The 25,600-nt window shown below is 37.0% G+C and overlaps 1 protein-coding gene across 1 annotated transcript in view; it reads right to left on the reverse strand.

Moving 5' to 3' along the window:
• The window catches only part of LOC127437003 (PHD finger protein 21B-like), a 94,360-nt gene that overhangs the window by 58,909 nt on the left and 9,851 nt on the right, over positions 1-25,600 (reverse strand). Inside the window, exon 2 of the mRNA XM_051691583.1 lies at positions 4,182-4,403. Coding sequence (XP_051547543.1) covers positions 4,182-4,403 — 222 coding nt within the window. The remainder of the gene's footprint in view (positions 1-4,181; positions 4,404-25,600) is intronic.

Raw genomic sequence — 25,600 nt, forward strand, 5'->3', positions numbered from 1 at the left:
GCACAGTCAAAATATTCTGTCAGATTCATATCTATAGCTCCTCCTGGCAACAATGAAATAATGGTTCATCCAAACCTCTATGAAAAAAGTCCTTTAGTGAAATCTCAGCAAAGTCCACCAAATGACAAAGCCCACAGAAGTCCATTACGTACTCCTACAGGGGATGGTTTCTCTGGTGGAGATGTATAAGCACAACTGCTGGGTTCATCAAATCAGAAAAATCAGTCCCCAAATCAGGTTGTCTACAAGTCATTTAGCACCAGGTTCTCCACAAATGTGCAGTGCGTGATGGGAGAGGGGCGGCACTCATCCGGCCGCACCCCGGCCCCATCTCGAATGGCTCTCCTCACCAAGCCCTCACGGGCCGTCTATCCCGGGCCAATCGGAGTCCCGCAGCACTGCGGTATCGTTACGTTTAGGGGGATTCTGATTTAGAGACGTTCAGTCATAATCCCAAAGATGGTAGCTTTGCACCAGTGATTTCTCAGCCAAGCACATGCACCAAATGTCTGAACCTGTGGTTTCTCTCGTATTGAGCAGGATTACTATTGCAACAACACATCATCAGTAGGGTAAAACTAACCTGTCTCACAATGTTTGTTTTTATTTTATATATATATATATATATAGTGTATCTTGTATCATTTATCATGTTATGAAATGTATTTCTGAAATGTACTTAATGTAAAGCACCCTTGAGCTTTGGGAAAGGCGCTATATAAATAAAACTTCTTCATCGAAGTCGATCAAGTTTTCTGTAACATGTAGGCAGAGCAGAGCAGGATGAGAATGATGACAAAGATGCATGAAGAACCCAAGTGCAGTTTATTTAGACATCCAAAGTGAAAACAAAACGGTCACATTTTATTTTAATGTGTTCTTACAGTGTAATTACACAAGTTATTGCTGATTATTACTAATTAACAACATGTACTTACTATAGGTTTAGAGTTAGGGTAAGGGTTTGGTTTAGGGTTAGTTGCTTGTAATTATGCATAATTGACTGTTATTTCTATATGAAATACATGTCATATGTGTAACAAGGACAAATTAAAATAAAGTGTTACCAAAAAAAACTAGAACAAAAGACACGACTATGACTAAATCTAGACTTGACTAAGTATACAGTCAGACCAGAAAGTGATGTAACAAACACAAAACTCGATAAGGGACACAGCAAACAAAAGGGTTTAAATACACAAGGACTGACAAGGTGACAAGACACAGCTGGGATACAATCAGGGAAGGAACCAAAAACAGAACTAGGACAAAATACCTAAAGTACATTTCAAAATAAGAGTCCAAATTCTTAACAGAACATGTTACAGTGTTGTACAATAGTTCAACCAATGAAATACTAAAAATATTACAATCGTTCAGCCAGTGAAACACTGAAAATTTTACAATATGTTGTCATTCTGTCATACCTGTGAGTCGAGTGTTGTACAATCGTTCAGCCAATGAAACACTAAAAACAGTACAATCGTTCAGCCAATGAAACACTAAAAACAGTACAATCGTTCAGCCAATGAAACACTACAAACAGTACAATCGTTCATCCAATGAAACACTGCAAATAGCACAATATGTTGCAAATCTGTCATACCTGTTTCGAGTGTTGTAGAGTAGTACTGCAAACGAAACACAAAAAATGGTACAATCGTTCAACCAATGAAACAGTAAAAATAGTAGAATCATTCAGCCATCGAAACACTGAAAATTGTACAGTAGGTTGTAATTCTGTCATACTTGTGTGTCGAGTGTTGTATAATCGTTCAGCCAATGAAACACTAAAACAGTACAATTGTTCAGCCAACGAAACACTCAAAAGATTACAACCATTCAGCCAACAAAACACTAAAAATAGTACAATAATTCAGCCAACAAAACACTGAAAATTGTTCAATATGTTGTAATTCTGTAATACCTGTGTGAGTGTTGTACAATCATTCTGCCAATGAAACACTAAAAACAGTACAATCGTTCAGCCAATGAAACACTAAAAACAGTACAATCATTCAGCCAATGAAACACTAAAAACAGTACAAATGTTCATCCAATGAAACACTGAAAATAGTATATGTTGTAATTCTGTCATACCTGTGTGCCGAGTGTTGTACAATCGTTCAGCCAATGAAATACTAAAAATAGCAGAACCATTCAGCCATCGAAACTCTGAAAATTGTACAATATGTTGTAATTCTGTCATACCTGTGTGTTGAGTGTTGTAAAATTGTTTAGCCAACGAAACACAAAAAATAGTACAATAATTCATCCAACAAAGCACTGAAAATTGTTCAATATGTTATAATTCTGTCATACCTGTGAGTCGAGTGTTATACAATCTTTCAGCCAACGAAACACTGAAAATAGTATACTATGTTGTAATTCTGTCAAACCTGTGTGTCGAGTGTTGTACAATAGTTCAGCCAATGAAATAAAAAAATAGTGAAAATGTTCAGCCAACGAAACGTTGAAAATTGTACAATATGTTGTTATTCTGTCATACCTGTGAGTCAAGTGTTGTGCAATCTTTAAACCAACGAAACACTGAAAATTGTACAATATGTTGTAATTATGTCATACTTGTGTGTTGAGTGTTGTACAATCATTCAGCCAACGAAACATTGAAAACCGTTCAATATATTGTCATACTTTTGTAACTGTGTGTCAAGTGTTGTTCAATTATTCAGCCAACGAAACTAAAAATTTTACAATATGTTTTAATATTGTTGTACCTGTGTGTTGAGTGTTGTACTATTGGTCAGCCACAAAAATATTGAAAATAGTACAATTTGTTGTCATTCTGTCGTATTTGTGTTGAGAGTTGTACAATCATTAGGTCAATGAAACATTAAAAATACTGTATTTGTTGAAAGAAATTTATGGAAAGACATATTTTCAAAGCTTTATTAGTTGCTTTCACACATACAGTATGTTCCAAAAAATTTACACCATTTTTTCCTTTTAGAGGTCGTGTGTACAGGATCCGTCAGCAAATACCGATAAATCAGCTCTGGTAATTTCCCAGAATGAAAAGTTCCTTTTTGATGGTATGTATTAACAAAGCCATAGGATTAACCATTTGAGTGTATAAGGTAAGGACACGCTGACAAAAGCAGCTGCTTTTAGACAGTCACAAGGTTCTGAAAGAGATGATACAATTACTCCACACCATTTATCGCCAATGACTCGGGAGTCTGAAAATTTTGTCAAATTGGACAGATAGTAAAAACTGAAGTACTTCTCTTCACCTGAGTGGATGAGGAAATTTGTCAACAGCTTACAGGAACATTAAATGGTTCCGTTATTAATGATAAAATAACCAGTCTTCTTCGGGAACAAGGTGTACAAAGGACCAAAAGCCTTTCCGGCAAATTACATCTTAAGAGTTTAATTGCATTTTGGTGTTGATGTGTGAATGTTAGCAAAACTAATAAAACGGAAAGCCATAGCAAGTGTGAATAGCAGATGTGGTACATTTACCAGAAGGGCAATAAGGCAATTTGACTGCAATTTAACCAGTTTCATGTGTGAGCAACAAAATTACACTAAGTTTTAATACTGTCATACCTGTTTGTTGATAAATTTTCAAGGTTTTATTGGCTGAACAATCACACAGGAACATAACAGTATGACATTTTGAACATTGTATTCCCTTGCATTAAGGCAGCTTTCTTTTGTGTCAAATTCAGTATGTCGTCTACTCTGACTACAGTTAATATTTTGCATCAGAAGTCAGTGCTTCCAGACAGAGCAGACAAACATTAACTGTGCCGCTAAACATGTCAACTGTCACACCTCGATGGTGTGCGATTATTATAATAATATTTTATGCGGTTGAGGGAGGCCTCATGCTCATATCAAATTTTGTTTCAGTATGTTGTGGAGGTTGTAATGGACATTCTCTTATTGGTTTGCACATGGGGTCAAACACAACAGCAATTTAAATGTGCATGTTTCTTATAGTGTCATAATAAATAATATTCATCACCTCTGTTTTCACACTGTTATAGCCATTATAGTAACTCATCAGGCTGTTGTATTTTGTGTACAAGAGTTACTACAAATATTAAAGATTTACAGTATATAGTGCTTAAACATTATATAGAGTCTCTAAGGACTCTTGTGCGCCCATTAGCAGCTCTTTGTGTAGTATTGTGCTTGTGACGTTGTTGTACCTGTGAGCGGCTGATGCTCTGTCCGGCGGGTGTTTGGAGGTTGATCGGGGACATCTGAAGCGTCTCAGAACTCAACGCCTTTTGTCCGTTAATGTGTGCCGTCACCATGGAAACAGGAGTCTTTGCCGGCACCACAGAGATGGCGATGCTCTGGCTGGGCTGCTTGATGAGGGCGAGGGGTTTGGCGGCCGTCCCCACAGGACAACTTCTAACGGTGAGCTTCTGTCACACAAAACACACACCAACCAGCACGTTATTAACCCCGAAACTGCTGATAACCTAAAGGGCTTTGATCGCAATAAAACCTTGTTTCGATTCTTCATCTGTTCACTTGTGTCTTAACAGTAGTGTTTATAGAGTGTTTCCTTTCAAACAACACGTTTCATGTCACTAATTATTGCCATTCATCAAAGTATTTGCCCACTTTACACATGCACAGAGTGACTCCTACATGAGAAAGAGATCAAATATACAGTATATAAAGTGAAACTGATTTGATACTCATTCATATTCTTGCATCATGCTGAAATTTCAGCATGGATTTTTATACCAGTTTATGTTTATTTGCTGTTCAAAGTTTCCCCCTCATTTCCTCTCCTTGACCATGGGAAATAATACAGAACATGATCAAACTATCTTTAAAAGCAGAATAGTATTCATTTTCATGTCTTGAAGGAATAGTTCACCCATTTACTCACCCTCACAATGTTTCAAACCTGTATGACTTTCTGACCCTTGTCATATGGATAATTTCGTGATGCTTTCTGGTGCTTTTGTTTTGTAATTTTGGAGTTTGACAGCCCCAGTCCTCTTTTACCTTCAGTAGTCTGGATCTTTTTCAAAAATCCAGTTTTTATGATTGATGGAAAAAAGAAAGCCATATGGGTTTATAAGGACATGAGGGGGAGTAACTGAGAATTTTCATTTAAGCAAAGCGTCTAGTAGAAGTCAAGACTCAAGTATAGTACAATATGAAGTCTGAATGTGTTTTTATGGATCCACACACAGTATTCAGAAGCAAAAGCCCTTCCCCGCTCAGACCAGCACAATTCACACTGTAACCGCTCTGAATATTTCATAGTCCATTCCACTGGCCCACTCTCATTTCACAACAGCTTTTATGGTTTTCTGAGGACTATGAGGACTCGGGGGAGGGACAGAGAGAGAGACAGGTCTTTCATATTCAAAGACTGTCTCTCTGTAAAGAAGCATTTTCAATATGTCCTTCATATCTGAGTGTTAACAGTCAATAAACCCTGCTGTGCAGATGTGTGAAGTTCATAATGCTCTTTCAGTCCAATACTCATTTATGATGACTCTGAGGAATCATCTCTTTGTAGTCAAATCACATTTCCAATTTCTGCTTCTGCTGTGTGATCTGTGCTGCCATGTCTTTGTGTTGTTCTGACTACAGACTAGAGATGTGCAAAATGAGAGATTTAATTGACTAGTTGGTAGGTTGTCTGAACAACTAGACAATCTTAAAGGACTAGTTCACCAAAAATGCACATTTCAAGTAAAGGATTTTCATTTTTGGGTAAACCATTCCTCTTTAAAAGTCCTGTATAATAACATTGGTTTAGATGTGTTTTTTAAGGCCTTGATACAGTGGATATAAAAAGTCTACACACCCCTGTTAAAACAGCAGGTTTTTGTGATGTAAAAAATTAAACATAGATAAATCATATCAGAATTTTTGCACCTTTAATGTAAAAATTACAACCTATGCAATGCCACTGAAAACCAAAGTGACATTTCAGAGAGAAAAAAAAAAAAAAAGAACTTAGAATAACCTAGTTGCATAAGTGTGCACATCCCTGAACTAATACTTATTTGAAGCACCCTTTGATTTTATTACAGCACTCAGTCTGTTTGGATAAGAGTCTATTAGCTTGGCACATCTTGACTTGGGAATATTTTTCCCACTCTTCTTTGCAAAAATGTTCCAGATCTGTCGAATTGCGAGGGCATCTCCTGTGTATGGCCCTTTTCAGGTCCTCCCACAGATTTTCTATAGAATTCAGGTCTGGGCTCTGGCTGGGCCATTCCAAAACATGAATCTTTTTTTGCTGAAGCCATTCTGTTGTCGATTTGGATGTGTGCTTTGGATCATTGTCATGATGAAAGGTGAAAGATCTCTTCATTTTCAGCTTTCAAGCAGATGCCAGAAGGTTCTGTGCCAAAATTGACTGGTACTTGGAGCTATTCATATGGTGTTCCTTTGCTGATGTGCTGTGTTGTTTTTGCGCCAAACATACCTTTTACAATTTTGGGCAAAAAGTTCAATCTTGGTCTCATCAGACCATAACACATTTTTCCACATGGTTTTGGGAGACTGAATATAGGGTTTTATGGGCTTGGATGTTTTTTTTTTTTCGTCAGAAAAGGCTTGCGTCATGCCACCCTGCCCCACAGCCCAGACAGATGAAGAATACGGGAGATAGTTGTTACATGTAGGGAGCAACCAGTACTTGCCAGAAAGAGCTGCAGCTTCTTTAATGTTGCTGTAGGCCTCTTGACAGCCTCCCTGACCAGTTTTCTGTTTGTCTTCTCATCAATTTGAAGGGACGTCCTGTTCTTGATAATGTCACTGTTGTGCCATACTTTCTCCACTTGTTGATGACTGTATTCACTGTGTCCATGGTATATCTAATGCCTTGGGAAAAAAATTGTAGCCCTCACCTGAGCGATACCTTTCAACAATGAGATCCCATTGATGCTTTGTAAGCTGTTTGTGGCCCATGGCTCTTGTAGTAGCATGCAACCAAGAAGATGTCAGAAAAATGTATTTGGAGTTAATCAGAGTCACTTCAGTTGAAGACAGGTGTGTACTATTTCACATGAGCTTGATGATTGGTTGATTCTGAACACAGCCACATACCTAATTATAAAAGGTTATGCACTCTTACGCAGTTAAGTTATTCTAAGTTTTTTATTTTAATTTTTCTTCTCTGAAATGTGTCACTTTGGTTTTCAGTGGCATTGCATAGGTTGTAATTTTTACATTAAAGGTGCAAAAAGTCTGATATGATTTATCTTTGTTTCATTTTTTACATCGCAAAAACCTGCTGTTTTAACAGGGGTGTGTAGACTTTTTATATCCACTGTATGTACACTATTTGACCCTTCGAGCAACGCAAACGTTGTTAGTTATAGGCAGTGTTGGGTAAGTTACTCAAAAAAAGTAATTCACACAAATTACCAATTACTTATCTGAAATTGTAATTAATTTCTGACTTTGTTGATTACTTCATTTGAAAAAGTAATCACATTACTAATTTCCTTTAAGTTTTTCTCTAAAACACTTTTTTCATCCAAAATTTTTTTTTAGCTCAACTAATTCAAAATAATGCCTACATTTCCACATGTTTCTCCCTTACATTGACTTGTCAGGGAACACGACTTTATGTAACCCATTAACTTAATTAAAAGTACCTGTAATCTGATTACAAGGATTTAAAATGTAATGCATTACACTACTTTTTGTAACAAAAGTAGATAACAGTAACTAATTACTTTGTAATCAAATTAACACAACACTGGTTATAGGTTGCAAGGTTATTATAGTTAATTGAATCTGAAACTAAGACCCTGTTTCCACCTGGTATTAAGATGCATCTCAGGTGATCCGATCACATGTGGTCAGGTGAGACACACATCTGCTCGCTTAAATGCGTCTTCTGTGACCACTTGTGATCAGATTTGGAGGGGAGGGACTCTGTTTCATGACAACATAGATCAATCACTATGTCAGTGTGTTCCTGGATGACATTTAAGCTCAACAAAGCCAGAAAAGACAAAGAAAGCGTGGAAAAAACACTGCGTTGTTTCTCCCAGATGCAGCTGAAATTTAATCTAATCACAAAAGCACCATTTTGAGCAGAATTGTCTGTTATTTTAGTGGATTACCTATATTAACATGAGCTGCAGATGTTTGTGCTTCTCATAAGTGTCCGTGCAAGTTGATATCAGACACACTGAAGAAAATCTGTGAAGTTCTCACACATGCTCGTTCGGTTATTTCCTTTTAAAGCCGCACGTAACCGGCAAAGTTTAAACATTATAGCGACCACGAGGAGGTTACCCCATGTGACTTTACCCTCCCTAGCAACCGGGCCAATTTGGTTGCTTAGGAGTCCTGGGATACTTTCCTAAAAATTTTAAATCCTGTTCTGATGAAGAAGGAAGGTCATATACATCTTGGATGGCCTGAGAGTGAGTAAATTATCAGCAAATTTTCATTTTTGGGTGAACTATTCCTTTAAATGTAAGATGTGGGAATTTAATTTGAAATTTCATGTTCAATTATAAGGTTTCTGGCCTAAAAGAGTCATTCACACAGAACGTGTTCTTGAGTTAAAAAAACTGAATAGAATAGACCTCAGGGGTCTTAAGATGCATTTTCAAAAGCTGAACTATTTTTAACTTAACATGCAATGCCCATGGCGCAATACCCTGTTAAAGCTATATATATTCACTAGTCAACCTCACTAATTGACTAGTTGACAATACTGAGCCATCCCTATTACAAATGTAAAGCCACAAACATATGTAGGTTGCAGTCAGTGCTGCAGTGAAGGAAACGCAGGTCAAGCTTAAACCATCAAAATGACCAGTGACACACACACACACACACACACACTCACACACACGCAGATGGGTGCTTTCATATGGGGGTAGGGGGCGGAGGTTTGGAGGTTTAAAATGAGGGAACAGTGAGTTCAGAGGGTGGAGGGGTGCTGCTGATCTCCACGGAAACTACATTCCTGCTTTGTGTCAAAATCCACTCAAATCAGCATGTGGAACAAGGACGCTAATGTAGTAGAATCACAACAGGGTGCTCTCTCTCACTTTCTGCTGTGTCTAAATCTCTCTTACATTTTTTTTTCATTCTCTCACCTTTTTTTTTTTTTTTTTTTTTACTGTAATGTGGGTTAAAAAATAAGATGGACAATTCCATAATAGGGCAATAAATGTAGCACGACATTCACAAAAGTATAGTAAAAGCTATTTTGTCGTCACTTTTGGTGTGAATAGTTTTGATGTAGCACGGCAACAACTAATCAATAAAATCGATAATGAAATTAATCAACAACATATTTTGTTATTGTGCACAGTGGCACAGAGAGCCTCCGTCAGTGATGCCACTTTACAGTAGTGAAAAAATATATATTTGCATAATAAAAAATAAAAAAATGGCAACTTACAGCAGTAAAAATAGCATGACCCAAGCTGTCCAAAGCACTGGAGCACTTTATATTAAATGCTTATGCATAAAAGATAATAAGCATATAGTTTCATGTGGATTGTTGGCACGTCAGGTGCATGTTTTCCAGCACATTTACATTTGAGCTTTTGGCAGACTCTCTTAACAGCAACTTGCAATATAAGTATCTGTTCCAGTCAACTGTTTGCTTGTGGTTTTTTGGAATGAATTACCATTTATATTTATATATACTGCTTCCAAATTGTGGGCAAACAGTTGTTGTTGTTTTCACCTGGTGAAAAGACATTTTAAATTTATATTATTACATATTATATTTTTATTTCAAAACCTTTGTTGCACATTATACTTGCATACAGTCATACTTCTATTGGTTTTGGTTTTTACATATAAAATATCTGTATGTCTCAATACAATACAGGAAATAAAATAAAAAATATATGTGTGTGCCACTGTTTTCTCAGAAATGCACACGTTGTTGTAACTTTCCACTGTCCTTTTAGCAGATTAAATAAATATATATATATATATATATGCCTGATGAAGACCCAGTGGTCAAAACGTTGCAAGCAAATGTAAGCTAATAAATTATTTTTGGAGCAATAAGTCAGTGTGTGGACACTTACCATTTTTTCCTTTTAGCAGATAGCCTGTTTAAACAGATCTAAAAGCCACTAAAGGAACATAGTGGATCCCCATATATGTATGCTCATCTCAGGTTGTTTATAATGTCCCGATTTCACAGCACAGTAATGTATATTAATTTGTTTAGTGTGTAACCATCTCTCTATTATAACTTTACTTCCAAACTAATTTAAACATTTATTACTGTAATTGTTCTATTGCATATTTCTGCATATTATTTTTATGTTCAATAAAGTACATTTCAATCACATGACACGTATCATGTTCCTCTGCATTTAACTTGCAGTTTTATGCTTCAATCGCTACAGGGACAAAAGTTGCATAGTGTAGCTTTAACTACTATGTACTTAAGTATTTGATAAATTTTCTTATTACGTACATATGTGTTGTAACCTTACCCCTTACCCTAAACCCTAACCCTAATCCTATTCAAAACCTGCCTGAACCTCAACCTCAGTGGCAGCAAATGAAATGAATTAAAATAAACAAACCAAAAGGTAAATCCTTATTCACTATAAAACTTGACATCCGGCCTGGATGAAACACAGTGCAGGTTTGAAGATGGTGATTCTTTGATGCTGTAAGCGGTTGCCAATTGGGGTGGTATGTAAAGGGTCTTTCACTCAAACAAAAATTTAAGACGTCTAGAGCTCTGTAATGAAGCGCTCTCGCCCCAGGCTAAACACATCAGCCACATCAACATTGCACTTTCTCATTCATTGTGTTCTGCTCAAGGAACAATGTCAGATGTCAGCAGTCTTTACACTTTACAAGTCACTTTAACTTTTTTCTCACAGAGAACATGATGATTTCTGATTTCATCAAAATGAACAGCATCCTGCTTGAAATCAAATATCTGCAATGGTTGAATCATCTAAATGGGATTCAAACCCTCTTTGGCAAATACTCATGACGCTGCATTGACAGAATCCAGTGTTGGTGAAGCTACTTTAATTTGTAATTTGTCAAATTACACTTTTGAAAAAGAAGTTACCAACACTCCAAGAAAAAGTAGCTAACTTCATTGATGCTACTAAAGGGGCAACTTTTTAACAGCATTTAACAAAATATTTTCAATTGGTGACTCATTTTTCTAGATCAACTCCTTTACATGCACCATCCAAACGAACCAATCTCATGCAAGATAGAAAGTGATAAAGAAAGTAAAACTTTTCCTAAAAATTAAACACTGAACAACCTGATCTCACAGTGAATTCGGAAACAGTAGGTTGACTTTTCTTGAGCTAAACTCGGTTTGTGATTACCAAAATTCAAAACACTGCCCCCAGTGGCTAAAGCAGTGAGTCTTTTTAAATGTGGGCACGAGTGAGCTCCAGTTTCCAGAAGAAATGTACACAGGGGGGCGCCAAAAGTAAGTTGTGCGTTAAGTTATTTTTCAGCTGTAAATGATGTAATACAGTGAAAAGGAATGCATATTTTAATAACTTTACCCCCAAACCCCAACTCTTAACCCAACTGTCAGTGGAGTTAAAGTGTGATTACTTCCTGATTTCAACGCGAAATGAAAACCAGGGTCTCTCACACAGCATCAGTCACGTCACTTAAAAAGTAGACACAACTGACCTGATGAAAAATATCTGATGGGAGATGCTGCTTGTCAGTGAGTCGGCATAATGGGGCAGATGTCAGGGTACTGGAACATTCAGAAAAAACTTGGCAATTTCCTGTGTGATCATGTTGCACTGAAATGTATGAAAACATCTAGAGTCTTTTGAATGTCAGTGGTTTCATGCTCAATGGTTTTGGCGAGCTGATACCAAATAACATGAATTTGCCAAAATACTGACACATGAGTTAGGGACACACAGCTGTTCGTGCCAACAACAAAAGACATGGGAAGCATTTTCTCTTCTCTTTTAAAAAACCAAAGAAATGGAAGCGGAAGCAGTAGTTCTGTCAGGGAGACTCGCGCGGTACACGCCATCAGTCCATTCATAATTTACTTTAACCAATCACTGTTCACCTCTTGCTTTAAAGGTCTGCCAGCAGCCAACCACTCTGCTGCCTTCAGGTGTCAATGTGGCAATTCTTTCTACAACTTACTATGTCCGATGTCGAGCCAGCTTCGCTCCCCGACGAGCTAATATGGATTTAATCACTGCTCCTTACCTTTGATCCAGGATCAGCAGCTCCTCGCAGCAGCATGTATCGGCAATTCCGGAGTCTCAGTGGGATCGCGGCCCTCTGGGAATAATAATAGATATGTTAACGAGGCATCTCTGTCAACCCCGATCTCTCCAGACCACAGATGAACCAGCTCACATAACATCTTGGGAAGCCACCTTCCCTGCCGGACGATGCCGCTGCTCCATCTCAACTTTCATCAAACATACGGGGCATAAACGATCAGCAAATCCGAATCTTCATCGAGATCTCAGTCATGTAGGAGACCTTCCTCAGTCGAGCCACCGCATCTACTGCAACCGGAATGCACGACCCAATGCTGGAAGGCCATCAAAAGCATCACATCAAGGCAGCAGCTGATCCCCATCAGAAATATGCCAAGTTCTCTATCATATTAATCTATGAGTATTTAGAGGATGGTTTAAAGGTCTTAGGCTTTCTGCTGCCAATGTTTTCTGTTCATCACAACCTCATCTGCATCAATATCACATTCAAGCGGCAATATTTCATTTTTATAGAGCATTCGGCTCTCATAGTTCATGGTTGGCGATCACGCATTTCAGCGTGATGACCGTGCCATGGCGGGAAACTGAGATAGGTTCACAATGCATGATTCAGTCACCATGTTGCATGCCTGAGTGCACCCCTATAAGATCTATTATTCATGCATGTCGAGATGCACAAGTACATATCGTACGGGGTCTATTACTTCATTCAGTTAATATGATGCATTTTGTTGGTCGCTCCTATCGCATGTAAATCACAAAGTATTTCTTACTTCATATGTCTACTTCCACGTTCTCAAATAAGGAAGCACCACTTGTTGTTGTGCGCCTCTGACACCTAATGGCAGGCTCCGCTCATTACATTTCCGTTTTTCAACAGCTCATTTCATTACCAGCGCAATGCATTTGGCTGCCTTATATGATCAGTCAAACAGGGGTGTGATTCTTATTTCACATTAGGGATGGATGGATCGATACTATAGTATCAGTACTTCCGATACTGATGTGGTATCAAGAATATCGATCCTCACACAAAAATATAGATTCTGAATTTGTTGTTTTTTTTTTATTTAGATTACATTAATATTAATGCATCTCATAAGCTTCGAAGTGGGGGAAAAAAAACAAAACATTATATTAGCGAATAGTTGCACGGCACCGGAACTGTTTTTTCTTCCGCTCATCTTGACATGCAGAAATGCACTAGCAGTCAGACAGCGCTCACCCTTTCAGTCAGCGCTCGTTCAAAGGGGGAGTAGTGCTTTCCTGAGGTAATGACAGAAAAACAGCATCTGGAGTTATTCACACTAAGTAATGACAAACATTTTACAGGTTATTTAAATTCAGAGTTGTTAAAACATTGATAACGATCTTTAATCCTCATTAATAAATGATACCCTAATGAAAACTTACCATGGATTTACTGTAGTAATATTGCATTGCCATAGTAACCACGACTGTAGTAACCATGTTTTTTCTTCTTCTTTTTTTTTTTTGATACAGGTTTTGATACAATTAACCATAGTTTTACTACAGCATTACTGTAGTATCCTATGGTAACTTGGTTTTAGTAATAGTGACGATATAATAATATCTATGGTTAATTTTGAGGTTTTATATGTGGCTTATACTAACTAATTTTTAAAGGGTAAACAAAGCAGCCTAATCATTTTCTGTTTAGGCCCATAAATATATACAGAATAAAAAAATAAAAAAAAAATAAAAAAATTAAGTAATAATAAAGTTACTCATTTTATGCAAAGAATTCATAAAAAATTCAATTTAATAGAGGTATCGACATTGGTATCGATATTGGCGATATTGGCCTAAAAGTACTTGGTATCGGATCGAAAAGAAAACAAGTGGTATTGCCCATCCCTATTCGACAGACATGTTTATATTTCATTACTCATTCAGGCATAATTACAGTGCAGAAAATTGTATTATATGGCTCTCCGTAAATCATTTATTCTTTTATCACTGTTCGGGCCATGTTTCAATCAATGTGGACTTTCTAAGCATTGGGGCTTTATCATTGTTCCAAATTTCATTAGGAATTTAACAACTATGTTAGCCTAACTACATTACATTTTATTTTAAGTATCAATGCATTTTAGTCTTTGCTCAGTTCACTTTTGATGTGCTCATGGTTGGGGGAGTTACATTTAGTAGCAGGTAAATAAGGTTTCGTTTACTCATTGGATAAACCTGTGCCCAACAAGTTTTTTCACAGGTTCAAAATTTCAAAAGCTCAATTCCGCTACAGTTAATTTTCCATATCTGCTGGTAAGACATAAACTTCCTCATAATGCTTCTACGTTATTTCTACAACTATGTTGGCCAAAACAAATTATTTTATTTATTTTTTAAGTTACAAAGCATTTTGCTCCTTTCACTGTTAATATTTTTGCGGTCAGGGCAGCTTACATTTAGCAGCAGGTAAGTAAGATTTGTTCACTCTTGATAAACCATGCTGGATTAGTGTTTCTTGCAAAGCAGATAACAAATATTCAGTCGACTGAAGCTTTACATGTCATGGACTTTATTTACGGGCTTTATCAGAGCTTCGACTTCAAACATCACATCTTTCACTTCACATACTTTAACCCCATCCAAGGCTGGGCATGGCGCCCTCCTCACCACAGCAAACATCAAGATGCTTCCAAAATTATACCGACTCACCCCGCTGACTGGCCCATTTTGGCATCATGTGGAAACATTTATTCTTTGTCCGGCTCACAACTGAGTGCAGAAGTAGTCCCCATATTTCACCCGAATTCCACAGTCTTTTTTCTTTCCATCCAGCTAATTTTAAGAGGTATCAGAAAAAATTTCCCCTACCATTCCCAATAATCGGCTTCCTATCACTTTAGACATTCTATACCTCCATATAGCATAACCTCTATATAGGTTGTTTTTCTAAATTCTATGACAGAAGCAGTTTTTCTCATGGCATTTTACAGCTTTTTGAGGTGTGGGGAATTCACATCATATTTTCTAGTTTTCCTGCCTTCTTGACAATTAACCTTTTCTAATATTTATTTTTTTCCACAAAAAAAAAAAAAATAAAAACTATTTTTATTTATTAAACATTTAAACACTGATTTTAGATCAAGGTCGCTCCATATCAATATCTAAAATTCCCAATAATTCCTTTTGCCCCTACGCCTCTAATTCTTAGAGGGACCCCATGACTCGTCACTGGTTCGCATCTCATCTTTCCGACACGTTAATACACTGCGGTCTCTCCCCTTGAGCATATTCCGGCCATTCCTTCAGGATAGAAGCTGCTAAAGCAGCTGCTTCACGAGCAGCTCATATTAAGTAACGCATCAAAGGTATCATCAAATCTGGTGGTGGTAGAATCACAAAAAAAACTATGCAACCCCTTCCTCTTACTCCTCCATGCATTGTTATCCTTTTCAATGGTATTGCACAAACAATGCTCCCCTCCCTCATACTTCCCCAAGCATTGTTATCCTTTCCAAGGGTATTGCACAACAATGCTCCCCTCCCTCATATTTCCCCAAGCACTGTTATCCTTTTCAAGGGTATTGCACAACAGTGCTCCCTTTCCCCTAAATACGTTTCAAGCTTTGGTTATTTTTTCAAGAATATTGCACAGCCAATTGCTCACTCAATCAGGGCTCAAAAGCATTGCAAGTACTGGTTACTCTTTTCAAGGGTATTGCACAACCAATGCCCCCCTTAACTTCATGTGTCAAGATTTGGTTATCCTTTTCAAGGGTATTGCACAACCAATGCCCCCTTTACCTTCATGTGTCATAAGCTTTGGTTATCCTTTTCAAGGGTATTGCACAACCAATGCCCCCCTCCCTTTCATGTGTCATAAACATTGGTTACTCTTTTCAAGGGTATTGCACAACCAAATGTTCGCCCAATTCAAAGTAATGTAACGGAATACGTTAAAAATCACATTAATTAATACATATGTACAAGTAACCCTCCCAAGCCTGATTATCTAGAGATGCTCCTGACTAAAAGTTATAAGACATTTGATCCATTTTATCATTCTGAAAATATAAGCCAAAACATTTTGTGTGTTTTTAGGTGCTTTGATCACAGTTGCTCAAACAAGATTTTCTAAAGCTTTGAAATTGGCTGAAATTTGGCACGTGCCCTCAGAATATAAATAAATTAAATAAAACATGCAACACAGTTTCTGGCACCATCTACCATCTCAGATCACACATTAGTTGTCTTCAGCTGTTGTATTTAAACCCTACTTACTTGATTTGTTAACTAAATGCAGACTGAATATAACCTGACTAACAGCAGAAGAAACTAAATGCAGAAAATCACTTCAGCCAAAGTCTTTCTTGCAAGTCAGTCCACTGTCGGCCATGTTTGGAACACTGTCGGAAGGCTATTTCCAGTCATGACAGTGCAGCTCCTATCTACTTGAATGGGGGGACACCGAAATATCAAAAAGAGTTGGTCAAGATTATGATCAGAAACATATTTCAAATCAGCAGTCAAATCTGACAATACTGGTATCATAAATTGTGCTTTACCTCAGATTACGCTAAAAAACTAAACTGTATAGCTAATGCGCATGCATGTTCTCGAGTTGATTGACAAGTTTGTCTGTATCTAAAAGGTGACTGACACTTTTATCTGTAAGGTGGGACTTCCTTTCTACATCCGTTGACTGTTGGGTGCTCAGAGCTCCTTGGTTGAGCGTTCCAATTTCTCCCATTCATTTTAATAGAAGTGGCCTGTCTCTGCTAAATGATCTCTGCTTCAGCTCATCATTACAAATAATTACCATTACAAAATATGGCAAACTAAGTACCTAATAATATTTCATTTACAGTATGTAATTATTGTCACTGCCTGCAAATACTCAATTTAAGCATACAGACATTTAAACTATTTTGTGTAATTTTGTTACATAATAGTTCATGTAACATATCTAATAGTTCTTACAAAGCCCAAAGTTTTCTTTTAATACACCTGCAGATCAAGACAGCTGCATGTGTTTTTGTAGCAGCGAGCATTCAGTCTTCAGAATTCAACATCTCAGAATAAATCATGATTTCATGACATGTACACAAATGAAATGGTATACGCTAGCTCACTGACAGCTCAAGAAATCAATCTGCGCTGAACACTCATGTGTGAATCTTGTTTATTTGATTGTGTGTTGTTGAGCACATCGGCCTGACTTCAGTTTAATTCTTCTGCGCTGTATATCAAACTCAAGGCATTATGTGCACTTTTGAATCATTTTCTGCATGATTTTCCAGATCAAAATGTGCCATGCACTCAGCATTTGCTTCCTACATTTGAAATAAATCAATCAATGAAATCTTAAAGGGACATTAAAGGGAAAGTTCAACCAAAATGAACATATGGTGATAAGCATATCATCACGGTTGCGAAATGCAGAGTCAAAATGTGTTGGCCTAACCGTCATCTTCACATCAGAAAGATCTTGCGTGATTTCTTTAAAATGCGCTTGAGAGGTGTTTTCCCCATTGCACTTACATTTTATTAATATATTCTTATCTGTAAATACTATAAACCCAAAATCAAGCAAGTATTTTCATTTCACAAATCAGCTTATCCTTGTTTCTTACACCAACCTATCAGTTTTCTTTAGAAGACATTAATTGATCAACTGGAGTCATATGGATTACTTTTACGCTGCCTAAATATGACTTTTGGACCATTAAACAGCCAGCAGCCTGATGGCACCCGTTAACTTACATTATAAAGACCTATAGAGCTTCAACATTTTTCTAAAAATCTTAATTTGTGTTCTGCTGAAGACAGACATACACATCATCCATGGGGTGGCATCAGGATAAGTGAAAAATTAGAGAATTTACATCTTTGGATGAACTATTCCTTTAATTTCAGTTTTCCTGAGTGGTGGTGGCATAGTGGACTAAAGCAATCACTAGTGTGCCATGAAAGAATGTCAGGTGTGCTGTGGAAAAGTATCAAATTCCACAAAATAAAGAAATGCATAAATTAAAAATAATTCCAGGGATGCAAACTCCTCACCTTTCTGCAAAATTTGCAGTTTTGAAACCATAATCAATCACTTTTGTGATTGTGAAGAGCTATGATTAATGTGCAAAAGTGATATTTAGACACGTTAAGGGGCTTTCACATGACTCGCGTCAGTGCTGCAGAATACACTGAAGTCTATGAAGTGACGCCACAAAGTGTTTTTTACACACGTCTTTGCTTCACAAATGTCTTTGCAAGTACAAAGCAGCCAGAAATACTTAAAAACTGTACAAATTTGTGAAGAGATATTGAATGTATTTTAATTAAATATTATCTTATTGTTTACGAGTATCAGAGACCCCAGTTATTGTACTGATTTAAATTCACCAAGAAAATGCTTAGACCTAAACATAAACAAGTCCTTTTATAACTTTCTGCTATCAAAGCAACTGCCAGTTTTTTTCTCTCTTCCAAATACATGTTTTTAATGTTTATTGTGCACATCTCCTGCTTTCTTGCATGGCAAACTCTTAAAATCGCACCTTTGTGAAGCTTTCTGCAATGTTTGTCTTGTGGAGGGCAAAGCAGCGCTTGATGCTGGCGCTGAACGGAGCGTTGACGCCTCGACTCAACTCATGTAAAATGTGCTTTACAATGAAGAAAGAGCATTATTGAAACTCAAAATTATTATTATTAGGCTATTATTGTCCCCTTTTCTGATAAAAGTCATGCTCAGCAGTTTAAATACTGTAGGAAAATGATACCATAGATCTGCTTTGTATTTATATTTCTCATACTGAAGTCAGTAGATTTGTAGTCATGCAAGAGAAGGACGTTATTGAAACTCACTATTATTAGACTATTATTGTTGTCTTTTTGGATGAAAAATCGTGCTCAAACTGAAGGAAGACTATAGATCTGCTTTGTTCTTTTAATGCTTAAACACTATAAAGTCTCTTGGTAGATTTCGGTTGTGAACAACTCAAAATTATTCAATGACTCACTCATAGCACATAAGGCACTAATATGTCCCACCTAGTGACATTTCCAGAAGGGGTCACTCAGTAAATAAAATTGAACACATTTGTGACAGAAGCAAGCCACACCAAACCCTTTATTTTTGCAGCTAATTTGTCCATTTTCTATACTTGAATCACTAAAAATAGCTGAAACTGGTGCTTTTAGCTTATTCTTTTAAAAAAAAATATCCCCTGAAAAAAACAATTCGTGCCGTGGAATTTTTTATTTGTAAATGTGTGCGTTGCAGAAAAAATGTTGGGAAACACTGGACTACAGAAATGGTAAACATAAGGTTGCCAGTTCGATCCCCACAGCCACCACCATTGTGTCCTTGAGCAAGGCACTTAACTCCAGGTTGCTGCAGGGGGAATGTCCCTGTAATAAGTGCACTGTAAGTCGCTTTGGATAAAAGCATCTGCCAAATGTAGAAATATACTGTAAATGTAAATGTCATTTATTCTACCCTAGGTTTTACAGAATGTCACGTTATGTCACTCAGATAAATCATACTTCTCTGGCTTTAAATCTACTAGAAAATATTTTAATTTGATTTTGTCTAGTGCTGTCAGTGTTAACGCAAGCGATTAATTTAAAATGTTTTACGTGTTAATTTTTCTTAATCGCAATTGAGGCATGTACCAATTTGACATTAGATTCTAACATTTTATTCAGCTCCGTGTGAGTTGTAAACACTGTAAGAGGGTGGGACCTTTGCAATGTATTTAGTGGGGACATTACACTCAAACACAAAACAGCGAGTCTGTGCCAGTGATCAAGTGCTGGAGAAAGAACCTCTTATAAAACTATTGAAGGGATTTCACAGGACTTCACTGAAGCCCTTGACATGTCTTTTGTAAGTCAGCATTTTACCACATAAGCATGTCAGTTCTTACAAGCCCGCTGTGCAGCTAGATTTTCTCCATGTTGACGCAACACTCGAAATTAATTTAAACTTTGTAGCCGTTGCCGCTGAACTTTTGAAGAGTCAGCTAATGATCACCACACAGTTCGGATGAATTATCTTTATACTGGAAGTGCCACTGCTAAAAGCAGAACAAGATGCGCTTTTCTTATGGAATTCAATGCAGCGCTGGATGCCCTAACACGAATCATGTGCATTCCACATCTAAAGTGAAAAGACAGCCTGCGAACTGATTAGTATTAAATGAGGGTTTAATGCGCATTGCAATGAATACTAGTTCTTTCAATCACTCATTAGACTTTGGGAAATTTTTAATGTTACTCGGATTGAAGCTATTTTAGTGAATTTCTGTCTTTATACTGTGGAGTTTGGAAAACGCGAGCCGCGTGAAACAAAAGCTGCGATCTGCACATGGTTTAAAAAGCATTCAAAGCCACTGTCGATTAATAATAATCTGATGGATGAACTCGCACCTCGATTGGACTCATATTTAATAACGCAGCGGCAATTGTGACAAAACATGCATGTTGTAGACATCGCCATCTTTAAGTCATTGTCATTTTGGTTACAGCTGTTAGAACATGGTTGTGACTTCGGTTGTTCGTTCATATAGACAGTATTCGAAATGCTACTGTACGCTGTTGTATGAACGGGACATTTCAAGACTCACACCTGTAAGTAAATACGGTTGTCAATCCTAAACACTGCCTGTGTGAATGTAGCCACTGTATTGTTTTGTTCTATTGTGTTGTTCTTTCCAAAGAACAAATACATGCATTATGACAGGAAATAAGTATTTATAGAGTAATTCGGAGTAAATTCTAGAGACTGTTGTGCGTGAAAATCCCAGGAGATCAGCTGTTACAGAAATACTCAAACCAACCCGTCTGGAACCACAGTAAAAATGACATTGCCATCAGAAAGGTTGCGCTTCCATCCCATAATACTACAGAACCTGTGCTGCTTCCACTTAAAATATAGCAAAATTTGTGTCTTTCCTGAACACTTGCTGTTGTGTGTTCTGTCAGTACAGAGGAAAACATTTAGTAAAGCAGGACAATTTCCATGAGCTTTAGAGAAAACTAGCTTCAGCAGCTGATCAGAGTGCAGTTCTTTTTCTGCTCATATAATGGAGAAGATGGATCATTTACGGGAAATACTCACACAGATGAAAGATTACTGTGGGTTTGGTTATCTAAGCAGTGTCTCATTATGTGTGAATTCTGCTAGAATATCATTCCTACTGCACATCTGACAAATCAATATACATTGATATGTAATTGCGGGCTGTCATACTGCACACAAAAAAGGATTTTTGCAGGTTTTTCACTTAATTAAAATTAACTAAAGCAACACAATTCTAGAAAATTTTGTCTGAACTAAAATTAATTACGTTAAATTCAATTAAATTTGTAAAAATTAAGTTTACTTAATACATCTGAGTAAGGTCTACATTAATATTTTTTGTAGCATTGATGAAACTGGCCAGGGGATTTCGATTTCCCAGCATGCTTTGCAGGGGAATGGATGGTGTGGACAAATGTTGAAACTAAGTGTTTTTTTTTATGCATTTCTGAGCATGATAAAAACAGGATGAGTTTTGTTCATGTTTACTGTTCTGTTTTATAATTTTTTTAAAGTAGTGTTTGTTTGGAGCCTGGGTAGCTCAGCGAGTATTGACGCTGACTACCACCCCTGGAGTCACGAGTTAAAATCCAAGGTGTGCTGAGTGACTCCAGCCAGGTCTCCTAAGCAACCAAATTGGCCCGGCTGCTAGGGAGGGTAGAGTCACATGGGGTAACCTCCTTGTGGTCGCGATTAGTGGTTCTCGCTCTCAATTTGTGCGTGGATCGTGGAGAGTAGCATGAGCCTCCAGTGCTGTGAGTCTCCGCGGTGTTGTGCACAGCGAGCCACGTGATAAGATGTGCGGATTAATGGTCTCAAAAGCGGAGGCAACTGAGACATGTCCTCCGCCACCCGGATTGAGGTGAGTAACCGTGCCACCACGAGGACCTACAATGTAGTGGGAATTGGGCATTCCAAATTGGGAGAAAAGGGGATAAAATAAAAAATAAAAATAAAGTAGTGTTTGTTTGGCTGGAGTTTGGGGGGTTACCATTATGGTGAAGACTGGTGCTTGTGGTTTGGTTGAGGATGGACTTGCACATTCAAGTGATGTTTGATTTGAATGCTGCTAAGCTTTATAAGCTGTTGCTATCAAACTGACAGTTGTAACAGTTTCACTGTCCTTACACTTGCTCACCTGGCATATACTAACAATTTAAAAAATATATTAATTTGAACCAACATAAGACAATTAATTATATAAACCTTAGTAAATTAAAGTTGAGTTAAACCAAATATAGTAAATTGATTTGACCTAATCCAAATAAATTATGTTGGTTTAATGAAACTGAATTCATTAGAAGTAACTTAATTAAATTGCTTTAAAAAAAAATCTTAAATTAAATTAAGTAAAGGTAATGAATTCATTTTTTGAGTGTGTATGCCCATGAGTTCATGATTGTGATGTCATAACCATGAAGATTTTTTCATTTCTGCAGTTTAGTTTCAATAAATGCTCTTTTTGGACTGGGGAGGAAGTTTTAAGCTCTGAATGTTAAAGTGTCAAAGAAAAAAAAAACTCCAACTCTTATTACTACAGTGCCCCTTATTGATTTTCTGAAATAGTTTTGCACTTCCCTCAAAAAAGTGAGCCTATATCAATCCCTTACAAAATGTCCTCTGGTTTTACTACAGTAACTGTAGTTCAATGATGTTTGTAGTGAAAAAATATTTACAAAATGTATCATAGTTTTAACCATATTTTAACCATGATATTTGTGGTAAAACTGTAGTAATAATAAAGGAAACCAAAGCTATGGTAATAAAAATCATAATCATTCTGCTTAAAAACATGGTTAGTTCCATTATAAGTAACACCATAGTTAAGTTGTGGTACATGTATTGTGTTTTTTAAAATTACCACTAAAAATGGTAATATGGTTACTGCATGGTTTACTACAGTGCAGCCATGGTTCATTTTCATTAGGGCATCCATACACAAATTAACCATGGTTTTACTATAATAAATCTTTTTTATTATTACCATAGTTTTCATTTTGAATATCATGGTTAAAATGTGGTTACAACATTAAACCATGGTAAAGTTTGTCATAATGGCTTTGCTGCAAATACCATAGCTAAACTATAGTTACTGTGGAAAAATCCATTTTTATTTTGTGGGTACTATGGTTTTAATACACCTAATATTTGTGTGGGATGGATGATTATGAGGGAACGCAAAATGTATTGTGAGGGAATGCAAAACATTGTGAGGGAATTTGCTAGGGAATGTAAAACTTATTGTGAGGGACTGCAACATAATATGAAATGCAACTATTTTGGAATGCAAAAATGAGCTATTAAAAAGTTGCCCAGTTTCCACACTAGACACAGCATTGCCCCAGCGTAAACACATAACCACACCTCGTGCAATATTAAAGGACTTTACTGCATTTAAAATAATAATTCACCCAAAAATGATCATTCTCACACCAACTCACCTTTATGCCGTCTCAAACTCACATGACTTTTTTTCTTCTGTGGAACACAAACAAAGATATTTAGACGGAGATATGGTATGAATATATCCAAACAATGCAAGTCAATAGGGTCCAAATCTTCCAAGCTCCAAAAAGCACATTAAGGCACCATATGACTGGAGTGGTTTGATCCATGTCTTCTGTAGCGATATGATCGGTTTTGGGTGAGAAACGGATCATAATTTATCTCCTTTTTCTATAAATTCACAGTCTCCTTGGCACGTTTATGAGAGGAGCTTGATTACACTTCCGGAGTGCTGTACATGCATGCATGCAATGAATGCATCAAGCACAAGAATTTCTATGTTCACTTTACCAATGACAAATAAAAAAGACTTTGAATCTGAGGTTCAGAGTGTTAATCAAGGGCACAATAGTATTATTTCATGAATCAAACCTTATTGGGGTTGAAACTACAACCTTTCAGTTATCAGTCAAGACCCCTTCTCCCCATCCCCATGACAGTAATACGCGTAACAATGAATAATTGATCAAAGAAAAGCTTTGACCAATCACAGGCCTGAGAACCGCTGACTCAAACATTCATATAACACATACCAGAGTAGATCAAACTCTTTAAACATCTTTCAGTTCCACACAATGAGTATGTTTCAGTTCAGCTATGCAGGAAATGCATCGATGGTCCTCAGAGACACAGAAGTGCAGTATCTGAGAGAGTAGGGCTAAGATAGGTAAAGATATTGCTGAAAGTGTCGGCATGTCTAATTATCATATAATCCTATTGGTCATTTAACATGACTTAATCTCTTTCATTTATGACCTCCTATTAGAGGCCTAGTTTCTTAAATGCATATGGCATAAAACAGATAGTTGCAGTCTTAAATGCTGATTGGTCAATACACCATTCCCGTCCAGCTAAAATACATGAGATATTAACAGTTATGACATAAAACTCCTGTTCACCTAACTACTGTGTATATCACTGCGCAGCACCCATAGAAACCAACTACTATCCATAGTGTACATGTCTGAGACGGTCTCTGGCAGGCCAAATCTGATGCATTTATTTCAGCCTGCACATCGAAAAACACATGCAATCACAAATCTGTAGCCTTTGGTTTGTAATCCCTATCAATTCATCATTGGTATGAAAAGTTGATGGAGATTCAGAGACAGACTGTATTTGACACACACATAAGTATGAACCAACTAAAATAACTATACTAAAAGATAACCTTAATAAATACGTAACTGCACGCATGCATTCGATCTGATCAGGTGCAAATAATTGTGGACACTCATCACAACGTCATACTGAATTGTGATTAATTAACCGCACTGAGAAAAGACTGTGCTTCTTTAGATGACCTGCTTCTCAATTAATTGAACTGTAGAAAATTATACAAATGCACACACAAATATATGTAATAAATATTGAAACAATGTTCTAAATTATCAATACAATATTGTGAGAATAGCAACATTGCACAGTGTGAAGGGCGGTTTTCAGTGTGTCTCTTCGTTCGGTGCAATGAATATAACCCACCCCACATCAAGCAATTATGAATGACTGTGCTCATCTGGAATGTATGAATGCTTCAAAGCATTTTAAAAGAAATGCCTGATTCACTGACACAAATGAAAGTCAAATTTAATTGTGAATGAATGGCTGTTGATGTTTCACATAATCACAGAGTGGAATAAAGGCATGAGTGAATTACTGCAGCCAGTGTGGCATGACTGAATGTGTTGCTAAAAAACATTACGGACCGAAAATATATATTTTTATATTCAATAAAATGAAGCTTAGTGTTTCATTCAAGAGTCTTCTGTACTACACTTGAAAAAAGGAGGTCACCAGAATGTTTGTCTTGTTTTCCAATAAAAATATAAAAATCTTAGTAACCATA

This window comes from Myxocyprinus asiaticus, chromosome 47 (genome assembly GCF_019703515.2).
Source record: "Myxocyprinus asiaticus isolate MX2 ecotype Aquarium Trade chromosome 47, UBuf_Myxa_2, whole genome shotgun sequence".
Taxonomy (NCBI): Eukaryota; Metazoa; Chordata; class Actinopteri; order Cypriniformes; family Catostomidae; genus Myxocyprinus; species Myxocyprinus asiaticus.